Genomic DNA, 16,850 nt, shown 5'->3' with positions numbered 1-16,850 from the left:
TTATGAGGGAAATGAGAGTGGAATTTACATCCCCTATCAAAACAATGTAGGATCCTTTGCTTGGAGTTGTGAGTAGTTGGGTTGCATAAAGTTTAGTGTTTTGCTTTGGTTTTGTGTTTGTTTGCTTTTTATTTATTCTTATTCTGAATTCTATTGATCTTCTTTCATTGTTATTATTTTTGTTTTTATTTCTTATTAGTTTAAACAAAATATATTAAGGGGAGAAAGGGTTCATGTGCCGGTCAGAAAAGGAACGAATTTAATTTCTTCAAGGAAGTGGGGTCGTGGGGACAAACAGGTTTATAACCACTCAACTGTTTCTTTTCTTTGCAATCGTTGATCTTATTTTCTTAGTCACCTTCTGACATGTGCTTCCTTTCCATGGCATGCTATTGTTTTATCACATTTTCCCCCAGAAAACAAAGGAAACCACACGCGATTATTCTACACGCTCATGATCAACAGTCCCAAGGCAGAAAACTGTTGATTAATGTTGACATTTATTGATACAGTCATACTTTCATTAAAGGATGAAAGTAACGGCGAGAATACGATAATACATTCGCATCCCACCTTTATGTACATGTATAGGTACAGGATAAAAGGGTTAATTGGGAGGGGAGCAGTTACCCCTTATATAAATTGAAACAAACTATGTACCCTATGAAGTGCGTTTTCCAATCTTCCGATTCTTGCCCCCTCCTCCCCCCCCCCCCCGGGTGGATTTACAACTCATTACTCACCGCTGAAGGAAATTTAAATAGAAATAAGGATGTTGACATGTTATTAGAAAGGAAAGAAAATTACTCTTAATTACACAACCCACTATGTGTATGTGGAAAAAAAGCTTGTTAGTTGATATCCTCATTCCAGTGCAAGGCGTTCGTTAGGTAATTATTTTGTGAGTTTGTAGGGACACCGTTTTAGACACAATGCATAATGTTTTTGTATGCTTTATACCTGTTTATTTGTCGGTTTGTATGTTGTTGTTATTTTTGTTCTTTCTTTTCTTACTGGTACACTTTGTATGAACAACATTCCCACCCCATGATCATGAATATGGACACGTTGGCTTAGGGCATTGTCATGTTGTTTATTGTTGAAAGGCTGATGCTGGATCTTCATGTATATCTTCTCACTTCCCGTGTATTGGGGATGACCGCGTCCATATTGCTCCGGGAACGGAACTATCTATCAATCCATATATCCTCTTCAACCGTTATTCCTTCTCATCATATGGTCATGATAAAAGGGTCGAAGATAGCGGAAGGATTGGAAGGATGATGACGAAGGGGGTGGGGCGGCGGCGGTATTATGACATTCGTTTTCGACGGGTATGTCATTACTGGAGACTCAATAGACCAGCAAAAATATATTTTGGACAAATGGTGAATTTTGGTGAATGTGACTCTGTGCAATTTTGAGACCTGTTGCTGGAAATTGTTTCTTAAACTTGCCACTTTTGTTTCGAGAAATTTCAGTAAACTATTATGTATCGTATGTATTCAGATTCAGATTAATTTTATTATATCATATTCGGATTATGTAATAAGCCATCGTACTGGCCGTGCATTTCTTAAGGTGATGGACAATGCTGTTCAAGTTGACTTATCGGATTTTTGTTCTGTTTTGTTAAAGGTAAAGACCAGTATTGGAAACGCCCCAATTTCAAAAAATGAAATGGAAGCTCTCATTACCAATCATGTGAAAGAATATGTTTTGACTAATACATGATGATACAAAATTTGCCGGGAAACCGCCTACTAATTCATATATTTCGTAAATTTGTTTCTCTCATGGTCTGTGAGAGATATAGGGTAGTCCCATATACATCTTTCTGTGTATAGTGCTTGTAACTTTACGAAGAATGGGCCAAATTTCTTATCATTTTGATGATTCCAGAACCTTGCAGATGCTAGATGCTAGATGATCAACCTTTTCTGATCGATTCCACAACGTTTCTTTCACAATGCAATCGCATGACCATAACTGGTCTTTACCTTTAACGTTTGGATCTCAAAGTGAATAATCATTGATAATGTTCTAAGTCTAAATCCAAAATGTCCAGTGTAAATTCATTTGCTAATTATTGATTTTGAGATAATCACTAGACTATTTGAGAACGTTAAGGTTCAGAGAACTTCATATTAAACCCTAGTAAATGGACCTGTGTATGTGCGCCCCTTTAATGACCCCTTTGGCAAACTCTTTGCTCGATTGTCTAGAAGTAGAGTTGATCAATAGTTGTGTTTACACGACAGGAGGTAAACTTTAATTTAGGCCCATGATTTTAAGCTACGAGTCCTTCTTGTAGTAAAGGACCCTACGAACGTACTAATTGTTTCGGAAAGTTAAGGTTTACTCGAAGTTTTAAACCACAATAGATCTTATGGTTGGTGTGATAACTACAAGCTGCGGGGTTCTCACTCGAAGTTAATGTGCCAGACCGACACAGTTTTACAATTCAAGCATTATTGTCTCGATGTCGTGTAAACCCGCGTCGTTCTTTAAAAGTTTCGAGAGCTTTTTCGTTATTGTTTCAAACTACTCCGCTACCGTGCGAACATCGGCAGTCTCTGTGATTTTGGTCGATGAGTCATTAATCCGTTTCTCATGCATGCTTCGGAAACCCGCTCCATTGCAAGACGTAGACAGCTGATGGACGAGTTTGAACATTTGGGATTTTCCGAATTAACAAGCACGGATATAATTAAAGACGGTGGCGGTCATGGATCCGACTTTCGCTGTTCCCCCTACTGCTTCCTACACCTATGACAAGATGAGCGTCACAAGACGCGGTGAAAATGGGGGATACACCATCTTCGTTCACAATTACTTGATTGCTTTGTCCTCTCTAAATTATTATTATTATTATTGTTTGAAATTGTATCAACCCCTGTAGATAAATATTGAAATTTAGAATTGATAAACCCGTGTTGGCATTTTCATTTTTATTCCATTTATTTATTCATTTATATTGTTCATTATTATTACTTATTTAAAAAAATAATATCATAATAATTATTGTTGTTATTGATATATTTATTTCTCAAGTTTATTATCATTATTATTATTTGTTTGGGGGGAGGAGGATTTTGATTGTTATGATCTTTTGACTGTTCCATTATCATCCCTAAATCGCCAGCAAATTCAGATCGAACATCCCCCCACCCATCCCATCAGCACTTTATAGCGACGCCCCTCTTTTCTGATACTGAAGGTTTGGATACGCAACAAACAGTATATCTTTTCAAAATGAACGAATTTTTGTTCATTTTTCCTCAAAATTTCATCAAGCTGAGTCCTTGATTTTACTTTCACATCTCCACACACGACCACCCACATATCTGACTTATCGATCTCTGTTCTACACACGCTCTCCAGTCTCTTCACTCAATTATCATTTGATCATAAAGGTATGGCGGTCACTCTAGACAAATAATTAAAACAAATGAAAACAAGATATGCAAATGTACTATACAATTTAATATGTACCACTGAATACAAATAAATAAATACGACTGTGTACAAATCTATTATTATTACAAAGATAAATTTATCTTCTTTATCACAGCTTAATAAGGATAAATTTATCTTCGTTTAACAGCCAAACGAGGATAAATTTATCTTCGTTTAACAGCCAAACGAGGATAAATTTATCTTCGTTTAACAGCCAAACGAGGATAAATTTATCTTCGTTTAACAGCCAAACGAGGATAAATTTATCTTCGTTTAACAGCCAAACGAGGATAAATTTATCTTCGTTTAACAGCCAAACGAGGATAAATTTATCTTCGTTTAACCGCCAAACGAGGATAAATTTATCTTCGTTTAACCGCCAAACGAGGATAAATTTATCTTCGTTTAACCGCCAAACGAGGATAAATTTATCTTCGTTTAACCGCCAAACGAGGATAAATTTATCTTCGTTTAACCGCCAAACGAGGATAAATTTATCTTCGTTTAACCGCCAAACGAGGATAAATTTATCTTCGTTTAACAGCCAAACGAGGATAAATTTATCTTCGTTTAACAGCCAAACGAGGATAAATTTATCTTCGTTTAACAGCCAAACGAGGATAAATTTATCTTCGTTTAACAGCCAAACGAGGATAAATTTATCTTCGTTTAACAGCCAAACGAGGATAAATTTATCTTCGTTTAACAGCCAAACGAGGATAAATTTATCTTCGTTTAACAGCCAAACGAGGATAAATTTATCTTCGTTTAACCGCCAAACGAGGATAAATTTATCTTCGTTTAACCGCCAAACGAGGATAAATTTATCTTCGTTTAACCGCCAAACGAGGATAAATTTATCTTCGTTTAACCGCCAAACGAGGATAAATTTATCTTCGTTTAACAGCCAAACGAGGATAAATTTATCTTCGTTTAACAGCCAAACGAGGATAAATTTATCTTCGTTTAACAGCCAAACGAGGATAAATTTATCTTCGTTTAACAGCCAAACGAGGATAAATTTATCTTCGTTTAACAGCCAAACGAGGATAAATTTATCTTCGTTTAACAGCCAAACGAGGATAAATTTATCTTCGTTTAACAGCCAAACGAGGATAAATTTATCTTCGTTTAACAGCTAAATGAGGATAAATTTATCTTTGTTAACAGTTCAATGAGGAAAAATTTATCTTTGTGGACACAGTTCAATGAGGATGAATTTATTTTCATCTAACAGCTATTTTAGTCAAGAAACATTGTTTTATAGCTAAATGAATATATTGACCCTGAGAGGGAGCTATACAACATAAAGAAATTATTATTTACAATTTCACAACTTTAGACTCGATTTTAACCAGGAAAACGATCACTGAATATTGAAGGATCGCATATGCTTCCAATATGTTCATTTGAACCAAATTCATGACTCCATACCAAAACGTTGTATTACCTTTAAAGGTACTATGTCCCATTTGCAGGCCAAAAAAAATGAAAAGGTTAAATTCCAAGGGCATTTGAAAGATAATACTAAGGTAGAGCTTAAAAATGTCTTCAAGTTGGAAAATAATGACTATTAGTTGTCAAATCGACTTAGGAGCTATAGAGCCAATAAGTAATAGTCTTGATTTTCAGACCATTGTACTGAATGGTCATACGTTTTATTCTGTGCAAAGATTCAATTAGTTTAATTTTGGCCATCACAAGAAGTGGGTTATTGATGTAGACAAATGCTCATGTACCCTTTACAGCTCATTTCATGTATGTTATTATCAAAGAAGAAAAAAAGCCAGTCAGTCACTCGATAGTGTCTGACAGTGAAGTCTAGCAAGTAAACAGGTTTCCTTGCATATAATTTGAATATTAGGACACTGCTACCATTTAAATTTCACAGATAGGACATACATGACATATTCATAATTCCTGCAAAATTCTACAGAATTTGAGGTTCGCTGCAAAAGGGAAAAAATACCTTTTAACTGTGTTAACAAAGATGAATTTATCCTCATTTGGTTTTACACGTGTATGTGTGCAGGCTGTGTGACCGGTTTTATTCTTTTGGACAGGACAAATATTATATTTCGCCTCTCATTCATTTGTTCAATATTCAACTTGAGGAGGAAAAAACTTCTCATTACCTTAGTTTTGCTTTTGTCTTGCCACTGACCAGCTGAAAACAAGGAACTCTAACAAACCATTTTCAAAGGACTACCAAAATTGGCATTGGGCTTTAACAAAAGCTGCATTTCTGCTTTTGAGCTTTGGTGCTGGTAAAAAATGCTAACAATTCCCTGGACTGCAAGAAGAACAAATGAAAGCGTCAGCTTATAGACCTTGTCAATCGCCAGGCCCTTTGGGTACTTTGGGCGTATTGCCAGGTGGTAGGCCAATTTTTTACAGAAGGTTATATTGCAGGGTCAATTGAAGTGTCAAGAAAGAGTGGAAGACCAAAGGCCAGAAGGATAGATCGTATAAAACCTTTACTTAATTTTCCATTACCCACTATGTACAGAATAGCGAGAGATAGAGACAAATCGTGAAAGTCACGACCCGTCAGTCGTGACAGTTAACATATGTACCTACCTAGGCTTAATACACAAGTTAGCAGGTTTCATAAGCCAGTGGGTTACATAAACATGAGCTTGCTTCACCAAGCATGAAATAACCAAATATATGAAGGGAAGTGTAAGTTGTTCCTGTCAGATTTTAGTGTACACCACAATCAAACTTAGCATCATCTTTGAGTACTTGGTGAATATTCATATAGGCCTAATGAACATTGAGGACTCCTCAATCCTCTCTCTCTCACATGATGCACCCGCAAGCCTACTGTAGAACAAAATACTGTTCTCCTTTCTCCTTCAAGTGACGCTGAATTTCCACCGGTAATTTGTTGGCTTTAGTAAGGTTGAAGGGTGCAGTTAAGACATCTTGAAGAGAGACTTCTCCTGTGTAAGGCTGATCCCTTCGTCCCTGCACTGATGTGGTGAGTGATGTCCACACGGATGTTTCTGATCCCGAGTACCAATGCAGTTTCACATGGTCTCCAGTTATGTCCAACACTTGGCCCACTTGTGGCCATTCGTTTCTAAACTCTTCTAAGTAGACCCCAACCATATCTCCCAGTTTTAATACTGGCTGTAGAGGCCTCTTCCTTTTAGGACCTAGCTGGACCTGAAATATTACAATGGGGAGCAGAAATAATCTAGTTAGCACAAGAGCAATTGAATTGAAGGACTTTTACGTAGGAGATATGAATACCATACTGATACAAATTATGACTATGATTCATGCCTATGGTGGGTATGCAGGTGTTAAATGTCAAGTGAAAACTTAAAAGACTTTTTGTATCCTAAGACATTGGTAGAAGTCAGATATCTTCAACATGAGGCCCCCCCCCCCCCCCCCTCCCATGATCTTAGCCGTGAAACAGTCGATCACTGCGAAAATTTGCATGCATGTTAAGTAGAGTGTATAGAATACTATTGTAATTCTTATTTTTTGAAAAATTTACTCATTTGCATATTTGTGGTAATTTATGCAATTAAGGTCATAAAATGTACATGTTTACCCATAAATCATATATCCTTTATATTTAAATTGTCCTTTTCACTGCATATACTCTTTAGACCATTTGAAATAATAATACAACAAATACATTTGGAAGAGCCAGGTTATTCCTTATGTTATCTATTGTTTTGGTGATTTCTTATGTATCTCTTTGTTTTCGTAACTTATGTATTTCATTAATTTTGTTGTTTTATTTCATTTCTAACTATAATTCAACTATTGCGACCCCCCCCAAAAAAACACCTAAACTATGAACAAGACCCGATAAAAAATGTTTTATCTCTTTTTTTGTTGGAAAATGATATTTCCATATGTTTTGTACACAAATCACGAAAATGAGCGATTTTCGGGCTGACATGCAAAGACAAAGGGTCATGTGACTTTATAATGGTATGTCCGATTTAGAGGTCTATTACTGCTCATTTCACAAGTGAACTTAAAAGAAAAGTTAAAAGGTAAGTTAATTGAGCTCTCGAAACAACCCTTCTGATATAGTGAAGTCACATTAGTTATAAATATATTATAGTGAGCTGTCAGAGTTGAATAATGCATGTTGATTTGGCTACTACTACACATCTATACTTCTTACTGCTTGAATAGGTTGCTGTTCATCATTCGAGAATTCTGGAGTTGAATGAAGATCCCTTTGTGGTGTGGACTGAGACTCTTTATCCATCAATATATCCACCAGGGGCCATGTACGTGAATCTTCCGTTCCTGATAAAAAAACATGTGAATTGAAGGTCTTACATTTACATTCAAAAGAAGCATATAAAGCAGTCTAGATTCTGCATATTAAACTCTAACCATAAATGCTTGCATAAAGGAATTGGAAAGTTTCATACATAATTATAACTGAATACATGGATTAATTGGAACCCTATGCATTTCCTTTTTTTGATGTGTACATATTTACAGAAATGGGAGATGCTGGTAATGATTTACACACTCCTTTTATTTTCATAGGAAAATTATGCATCTTTGTTCTTCTTGCCTATATTGTTGATCATGATACTTGAAAGAAGCTTTTGCAACAGGTGAACAGTTGTCCATTAGTTTATTGTGGAAACAAATATCTAGATATGTAGAGAAGATTTGGTATTTTGGTTCATTCCTTCATTTCAAGAAGTACATGTACAAACAACAATTCATATCCCCCGATCCCCAATTCTAAATTACTGCCAAAAACAAAAACAAAGCACTTGAGAAACTCACAGACCTGTAGAAAATTTAAAGGAACCCATTTCAAATTTCAAAATGTTGTTGGTGCAATATTATTGAATATGCTTTCTTGAAAACTTTCTGACAAAAAATTGTCCTTCATGTTCATTTTAAATGAAATAGAAAAATAGGAAATTGGCATCTCACTAGTATGAATTATAATGCAATGAAAAAAGCTACACTTTAACGAAAAATAAACGGGTTTCCTTGCATAATTTAATTACTAGGACACTGCAAAGGGTTACATTTCACAGATAGGACATACGTGCCATATTCATAATTCCTGCTAAGTTCTAAAGAATTTGATGTTGGCTGCGAAAGGGACATACCGGTAGTATCTTTAACCAGTAGTGTATATTTCAAGGAGGTATATTTTAACTGCCTGTTCTAACTTAATTCAAAATTTGATTTTCAAAAAATAGCTACCCCTAAAAAACATATAACCAAATGCTTAGCTGGAATATGGCTCCATGAACACATAAATTCCTTAATAAAGAAATCTCCAGTATAGTCACAGGGCTATCTATTTTTGTTGTTCCTTATTACTACTTACCATCTTCTGCTTCGAAAGAATGGAGCAGCTCCATCCATTCTTGATGTTCCGAGTCATTGAGGTACGGTAGGTACTTGGCCATGTCTCTATAGAGGTTGTTGACGTGGAGTTCCTCCATCTTTCTGCAGACAACATCTGGTGTACCGGAGGGATGTTCCGAGAGGATGTGGCTTGAACCAGTCGTTGCTTGCCATGCAGAGCTGTTGCTCCATTTTTTGGTCTGGATTATGGCCTTTCCCTCGACTTTGGTGATCTTAAATTGGTGTGGAAGGCTATGGTGTGATGGTTTGTTTAATTGTGTCTGTAGCCAGTCCCTGATGTTGAAGATGGTTTCGATTCGTTCCGCAGTGGTATTCGGCTTGTTGAATGATTTTGGAATGTGGTGTAGTAGTGAAGACAGCGTAGGAATGTTATGCTTAGATGTATATGTGGATATGCGGCTAAATAGCTGATCGATGTCTTCGTGTGTGTGCCCCTTCATCAAAAAGCACAGTTTTACCTGTAATGATATAAACAAGAGAAGTAAAATAAACAATGTTACAACAACTACTACTAGTATTATTATTTGATATTTTGCAGTACCTCTGCCTGAGAACTATGTCAGTGAAACCCTCAGGTCTCTCCTTCTAGTATAATTGATTGGGGTTTACAGTTGTGCAAGGTGGCTAGGGATATCTTCCTACTCCTATACAAATCTATAGTATAGGGTAATGGGGTTGTCTCCTCGTACACAGGACCACTATTATTGTTTTTTTTAATCCTATATATGTTGGAATTAATGGCAAACATGGTATTTTTTTAATCTTCTTATATACAGAATATATACATGTATATAAAGTAGACAAGTAAATCAGAAATTCTGTAAACACCGATAACAAGTTTTTCAAATTTTCGACCATAGGCCATCAGGAATGATATTTACATGTATTAAAATACCCACAAAGAGCTAGAAGCATAAAAAAGCTCCATGGATACGAGCGCAACCAGAAACCCGCAAGAGAATGAGAGAGGGAGAGGAGGGGGAGAGCGGGGGTGAAATAGAGAATGACATCATAAATATATATATATATAAGGGAGGGACATCACAATTATGACCTTCAACCTTATATAAAACAAACAAATATTGGGAGCAGCATCAACCAAATCAATAGGCTTTAGATTTTACTAAGATACACTTCCATACAAGATTGAAAGAATTCTGTCTAGAAATGTTACTGCTACATCGGCTGCTCAATCCAAAGGTAGCTTTTGCATTGATAACTCTGGATTGTACTGATGGAAAGCAAATTAACCCATTGGCTATGATAGTTAGAGACATCATTAGCCAATGGGATAACAAATTTTATGTCCAGATTGATGCCAACTATTACTTCAATTGGATTAGTCCTCTATATTTACTTTTACCTTTTTGAACACGTCGAGTTCCACTAGAAGAGCACAGAGTCCAAGGAGACACTGATTCTTGTTCTCCCTCCCACAGTTATCCATTTGAAGGTATAATGTGTCTGGTAGCGTGGTGGAATATTTATGAAGAACCTGGAGAAGGATCGTTGCGGTAAGGTTCGAATCATGTGGGTATTCTTTGTTGTCAAGGAACATGTGTTGTCCCCTCCCATGCACTATCGTTCCGGTGATGTGTGTTGGAAGTTTCCATGCTGATGATACTGATTTGGATGTTCTGTAAAATTTGGGAATACTTGTTGATTTCTGGTCCATTCCATCAATAATGATGCTGATATACTTGTCTGGATGTTGTCTTGCTTTTTGTGCATGTTTGTAGTATTTCATTCTCTCAGTTCTGTATAAATGATACAAAAATAAAAATATGTAACTAAATATGACATGGATGAAAAGACATATTTTCGAGGAATATGATTTTACAGATACTAAATGGTAAAGAACATTGGAGAGTGCATTAAATGAAAGCTTACATGACATTTTGATACATGTATATAACATGATCATACATGTAAATGAGAGTGTAAATGAAATTTGAAAGTATTAGGGGTCATAAAACTATTACTACTGCTACAATGTACTTCTTCCACAACTCCGTTTTCCTTGAGAGTTCACCCTAATATCATTTGCTTTAAATAAATATATTAAAATCAAACAAGCATAGCATTTAAAATTTCACAAAAATCAGATGTATAACTAAGAAAGTGATGGCATTTTAAAGTTTTACATTGTTTCATAAAACTGTGATATGCATAACATGAGCTCGTTCCGCCCCATATCTGCTGGAGCTTTTTTGTTGTGAAAAGCGTGAATCCTCTGTAATATGGTGATTGCAAATGACCAGCAAATAATGAACCTCGACCAATAAATAAATATTGAGAAGAGGAAGATCAAGAGATGTCGTGGAAGGATAATTATGGTAACATGGGCAGCTCTACGGGGGGGTTAGGGGGTTTAACCCCCCCCCCCCCCTTGAAGAGCCCCGTGGACAAAAAATTAATTTGAGACCTGTTTTCTTTGTATCACAATTAGTTAAAATAAAGATGATTTTACATGTTCCATGATGAGTCAAACCATGCTTAACATTATTGGAGCAAAAAAATGGGAATATTTGAAATTTCATATAATAAAGTACATAGGTAAGGAAAGTGAGTATGTCACATCATCAGCTCACTCATTTGCATACCGCCTATGATATGCACATCATCATTGTACAATATATTTAAAACATCCGATTTTGATGAAATTTTCACTTCTATGCTTGTTTGATTTTACTCTATTCACAAATCCAGATCAACTTGATATTAGGATTTACTTGGCCTTTTTATAATGGGGTATTTTACAGCTTCAATTGCCATTTAGGGTACTTAATCAATTCAGTACTCTACATTTAGAGTATAAATTGTAGGTTAGAAGAATCCTAAATCCTAATCAGGCTGGGGGGGGGGGGGGGGGGGGGGAGAGTAGGGGGTGAATCCACAACTTTTCATGCGATATGTCCCCAGCGCTCAAAGGAGTCATACAAAAAGTATGAAACATATTTACACAATTTAATGACAAAATAAGAGATGTATGCAGGAATGTACATCAATAGGAATCAACTTGTATTTGCATTCAAGTATGGATATGATGTACTTTTGAAGGAATTTAAAAGGTTCTTACTTTTGCAGTGTAAGATGATCCTCTCTTTGTTGATGGAGTGCTTGCCTCGCTTCTTTTTCATTAGTTTTTTCGATGCTTTGCTTCAGCTGAGTACAGACATCGCATTTTGAAAATCTATTCACCTGACATAAATAAAGACCATAGAAAATATCATGAGTAATTCATCGTGTTCAAAAATAAAAATTCTTTTACAACTAGACTCTTGTTTGTTTGTATGATGTTTTCACCTTTTTATTTTAAAATCGCTACATCTTAGACATACCATTGACGAATGCATATAATGTAGTGTTTTTTAAACATAAGATATCAAGACAATGAAAGAAAAATGAGCAGGTAAGAAGGTATAATTTGTTCAACTATCACAAGATATTATACAGAAATTAACGTTGAAACCTTTGGCCATTAAGCCCTAAATTGAATGAGATAACATGCCTTCCCTAAGAACATAAAACACTTTTAACAAACTTTGTCAAAACGGTTTTTAGAAATCCCTGGGAATATATTCAGACAGATGGAAGGTAGAATGGATAACCACAGGCAGCATTTTTAATGAATCGATCCCCTTTGTGTTATATTCAAAAACAAATTATTAAGCAGATGCAGTAATTTCTCATACATATAAAATTGGCGTTGGACTCTTTTCATTCTGTTCTACAATTTTTTACATAATAGCAGTGAAGGGATGTTCCTTTGTCTACCTGAGGAACTGTATATTTTGTCCGCTTTCTTTGTCCGTCATATTCATAGTGAATACTGCCACATCCATGGCTTCACAATGATAATATGCAGAAATTGTAAGAAGATGCAAGAAACAATATCTGATATTGAACATTTCTAATCAAAAGCTAATTCTGCATTAGGAATAAATTATGATTACCTTTGGAATGGTCACATGTGACATTTCCTTCCTCCACATGCGGAAGAAATGGACTTTGCTGCAAACGTGCTCCCCATGATCCTCCATTTCTTCTTTCATTGTCTGATACACGCTGGCTCGTGTTAGGCAGGATGGCAAGTGTATTTTCATTTGTCCTGGCATTTTGTCGCCAAATCTGCGACAAAACATATCCAGCCACATCAATGCTGCAGCCACTGCTTTTGACTGCATTCCTCGTCTGTGATGATTTGGGGATATGTATGCCTTTAGTCCACCTGTAACATAGAGGTATAAGTATTGGGGTTACTTCCACTAGTACTATTACTTCTACTACTACTACTAATACTAATAACAAATATTGATTTGTCAAGCACATCAACGAGGTTGGAATCTGTGACCTCCCAGTTTGGTCTATCAAGACATGTTCTAGAATCTTAGCAATCCAATCAATCAATTGCCACTAAATGGACGTGCATTTATTATTCCCACTTAGCAAAAAATTGAAATTGATAACGCATGCTCGATATCTGCTTTCACAACATTTCATTTTGCTCAATATTGCTTTAATGAATGTGCATCAACATACGATTTGTGATGAAATGGGTGTAGTTTTATATCAATGGTTTGTCTGATTTTTCTGCTTCTATTGAAAGTAAGTTATTTTTGGAGTGGACTTGGACTTTAATGCTTGTTTAATCATATGCACTAACAAACATGAATTGTTTTTTATATTAACTACCTGTCTTTGCTAACCTAGAGAATTCTATTTATAGAAAAATATGCAGATACATGCATCTTATACTGTATATTTACCTTGGAAATGAGACTGGATCTGCCAAAGCCTTGTTCTGGGGATTCCTAAGGCTAAACGCCAACCACGCTGACAAACTTCTGTCACCCCAATACTGAAGCGGACTTGAACTGTATTCCCAGACTCTTCATGATGTTCGAGGAGGTACTGCAAGATCCACTGCCTTTGCTCACATTTGGATTTCTCCTGGAAGGCATTTCTGCTGTATGCTACCTCTTTTCGTGACACCTTGTGCAGGCAGTAATTTCTGCAGCATTTCATTCGTAGAATAGATGATAGCTCCCGACTGGAATTGTTTTCCTCTACAATTTGGAAATAGAGCATAACAGAGGTTAGCACTTTTTCTCACTTGTCATCACCATTGCCAATAAACAAATACACGGTTTATTGTTGCAAATCTCACTGTTCTCACCTCTTTCAATTGTAAAAGTAGAGATAGCACTACATGCAAAAATAGTAGGTATAAAGCATTTATACATCACATGTGCAGGAGCTTAAAGAGAATTAAGGTTGAGTTCTGGGAAGAGGTGAATACGAGCGTTATCATTGTATTATGCAAGTGTGGAAGAACATCAGATAAAAAGTGTTCCCTGAAAAAGCATGGCTCTTCAAATGCCTTAATATTCTAAATGTGGCATGTAACATCATAAAATTTGGGACAGATTTTTATGCCACATGGTCGTGTGTAGTTCCATATACATCTTTCTGTGTACAGTGCTTGTAACTTTACCAAGACTGGGCCAAATTTCTTATCATTCTGATGATTCCAGAACCTTGCAGTACAACACCAATACTTATATGCTAGATGATCAACCTTTTCTGATCGATTCCACAACGTTTCTTTCACAATGCAATCACTTGACCAGAACTCAACTTTATCTTTAACATTTAAACATTTGTTTTGTTCAATATTTCTGACTCTCTACCCTAAAACGACCAATACGTCACTATGGGAATTGTGATGTAAAAAGCCAAAACAGAGTAGAGTTGATTTTTTTAAAAGGTAATAATTCAATCCTAAGTATTATCTGTACAAAAATTGAGGGTCATATACATGTACATGTTTTTATTTTTCTTTGGTTTAAAATGGTGTGCCCAGACTCATTATTAGGCAGAAACTCAGATACTCTAAATCTTATTCATCAAGATGGCTTAAATTAATGACCATAACTCAAAGAAAGGTGATGTTAGACTCTCAAACTTTGATGCATCAAAGGATTCTAGGTATTCAAATGTTGTGTAAGTTTTATTAGCTAGAGTCATTCACAATGGTAGCCAAGGATGTTTAATTTAATATTTTTTTGCTGTATGTCAACGGTCCAACCCTTTGAGACTTTTTTTCCCTTATTCTGAAGAAAAAAAAACCAGCCTGTCTGACTTTCTCACTTTTATTTCAAAGAGTTTTCTTCATTAAGACATAGCAAGACACATCATTTTAAAGCTAAGAATCTGTTCCTTACAACTCAGTTAAAAACAAGAAAAATGAAATTACTGGCTTATTGTTTGTTTTGTGGTGGATGGCCAAATTTGCATTCTTCAAATAAATCCTATAAAACAGACATAAAAACTTACTTCTTCTCTTAACACTGGATGAAACAATACTGGCGCAAGATGAATCTGAACTGCCATCAATAAAATGAACACGAGTGCGTTTCCTCCCACGTAGAGCTGCAAAAAACAGAAAACAATTAAATTGCAGTACTGCTAAAGTTAAGTATATCAACTTTGGGGTTTTGGTTAACTATAAGGAAATTGCATTCCACGTCCAGTTAAAATTTTCTCTAGGAAGGTTTTTTTTGTTTTGTTACACAACCAAGTACTTTCCCTATTTAGTGTCAAAGTCACATCTTATTTGCAAAATTTAATTTCCTCACCCTCGTTCTTCTCCTTGTTACAATTAAAATACATGGATCTATCCCTGAAGTTTGTCACATCAGGATAGCTAGCTTAGACAGAAAGGATTAGAATTTCATCACAACACTGATTTATATTTAAATATTCAATAAGTTTTTCTTCAGACATCACTGGTCAAAATGTTGTGTATATTATGCTGCTATGTCGCTTCCAATAACCATAAACTGCTTACCAAAGAATTGTGAATTAAAAAAATGAACCTTTAACTATATTCCAACTGGGCTTCTCAAACAGCATTTGAATGGGGTGAGGGTCAATTTGAACCCCCCTAAAGATCTTCTGCCATAAAAGGACAGATCGGTATAAAAAAAATTAAAAATCCACAATAAAATAATAAATATTATTGTTTGAAAAAAGAACGTTTCTCCATGAGATGTATATCTTCGGTAATTTAAGGTGTAAATTGTTTCTGCAAAAAAAAAAAAAAAAAAAATTGTTATTCATTATTAAAATTAAGCAAATATGATGCATATTTTCATTCGGATAAGGTGAATTGAGGCCAATTTTGTTGTAGGAATTTTGAGAAAATCGTTTTGAAACATCATAATATGTGCAAAGTTGCCAAGCTCAAATTCATTCTTATGTATTTTTAATTTCTTATTCATTATATTTTTTTCATTCCCTATACTTATATTATAACATAATGTGCCACAACTCCACTACCCTTTGTATAATTATTGCAAACTTGGTGTCAAAAGATGTGTGAAGCTTCAAGGAAAAAATCGCGATACGCAGAAAATCCAACCTTAACCCTATATAGCTGGGGGTGGGGGGGGGGGGGCAAGCCACATTTTCACATTCTACATTTTTCGCGATAATTTTTTAAGGCAAACAAAATATTGCGCTTAAATTTTATAACTTTTTTCTTTCCAGTGTTGCGCATCTTTTGAAACAAATTTTTGGAAAATCAGACCTACCATTACAAAGTCATGTGACCTTTTGACTTTGGATGTCAGCCCGAAAATTGCTAATTTTTGTACGAAACATATGGAAATATCATGTTACCAAAAAGAAATAAAACATTGGTTATTTGTTCTTGTTTCATAGTCTAGTTTCTATTTTAATTTTTGTTTCCCTTTTTTGCATTTTGGACTGTCCTCACCCCCCCCCCCCCCCCCCCCTTGCTACATGTACATGCCCGGCACATACATGTAGTCAACCGTTTGTACTACTTTAAATTACCTGTAGCATCCTGTAAATCAATCTCTGATATAGCTCCTCCTTCAGGGTCACTACCTAAAAGAATTAATGTTTAAAACTTCGATCACATTCAAGATAATATAATTTCAACTGTACATTTAAAAATTGTGCCAAATAGTAACTTGGAG

At 35.5% G+C, this 16,850-nt stretch overlaps 1 protein-coding gene across 1 annotated transcript in view; it reads right to left on the bottom strand.

The window, feature by feature from the left end:
- Window positions 1-5,334: 5,334 nt before the first annotated feature.
- Window positions 5,335-16,850, bottom strand: part of LOC115918223 — a 29,004-nt gene continuing 17,488 nt past the window's right edge. Inside the window, exons 8-16 of the mRNA XM_030973958.1 lie at window positions 16,705-16,758; window positions 15,181-15,276; window positions 13,611-13,910; window positions 12,798-13,072; window positions 11,921-12,042; window positions 10,205-10,598; window positions 8,801-9,299; window positions 7,616-7,743; window positions 5,335-6,630 (exon numbers count right to left, since the gene is read on the bottom strand). Coding sequence (XP_030829818.1) covers window positions 6,283-6,630; window positions 7,616-7,743; window positions 8,801-9,299; window positions 10,205-10,598; window positions 11,921-12,042; window positions 12,798-13,072; window positions 13,611-13,910; window positions 15,181-15,276; window positions 16,705-16,758 — 2,216 coding nt within the window. The 3' untranslated portion in view covers window positions 5,335-6,282. The remainder of the gene's footprint in view (window positions 6,631-7,615; window positions 7,744-8,800; window positions 9,300-10,204; window positions 10,599-11,920; window positions 12,043-12,797; window positions 13,073-13,610; window positions 13,911-15,180; window positions 15,277-16,704; window positions 16,759-16,850) is intronic.

The sequence above is a fragment of the Strongylocentrotus purpuratus genome, unplaced genomic scaffold (genome assembly GCF_000002235.5).
Source record: "Strongylocentrotus purpuratus isolate Spur 01 unplaced genomic scaffold, Spur_5.0 spur5_scaffold_7, whole genome shotgun sequence".
NCBI lineage: Eukaryota > Metazoa > Echinodermata > Echinoidea > Camarodonta > Strongylocentrotidae > Strongylocentrotus > Strongylocentrotus purpuratus.
This window is presented reverse-complemented; position numbering and strand designations above follow the sequence as displayed.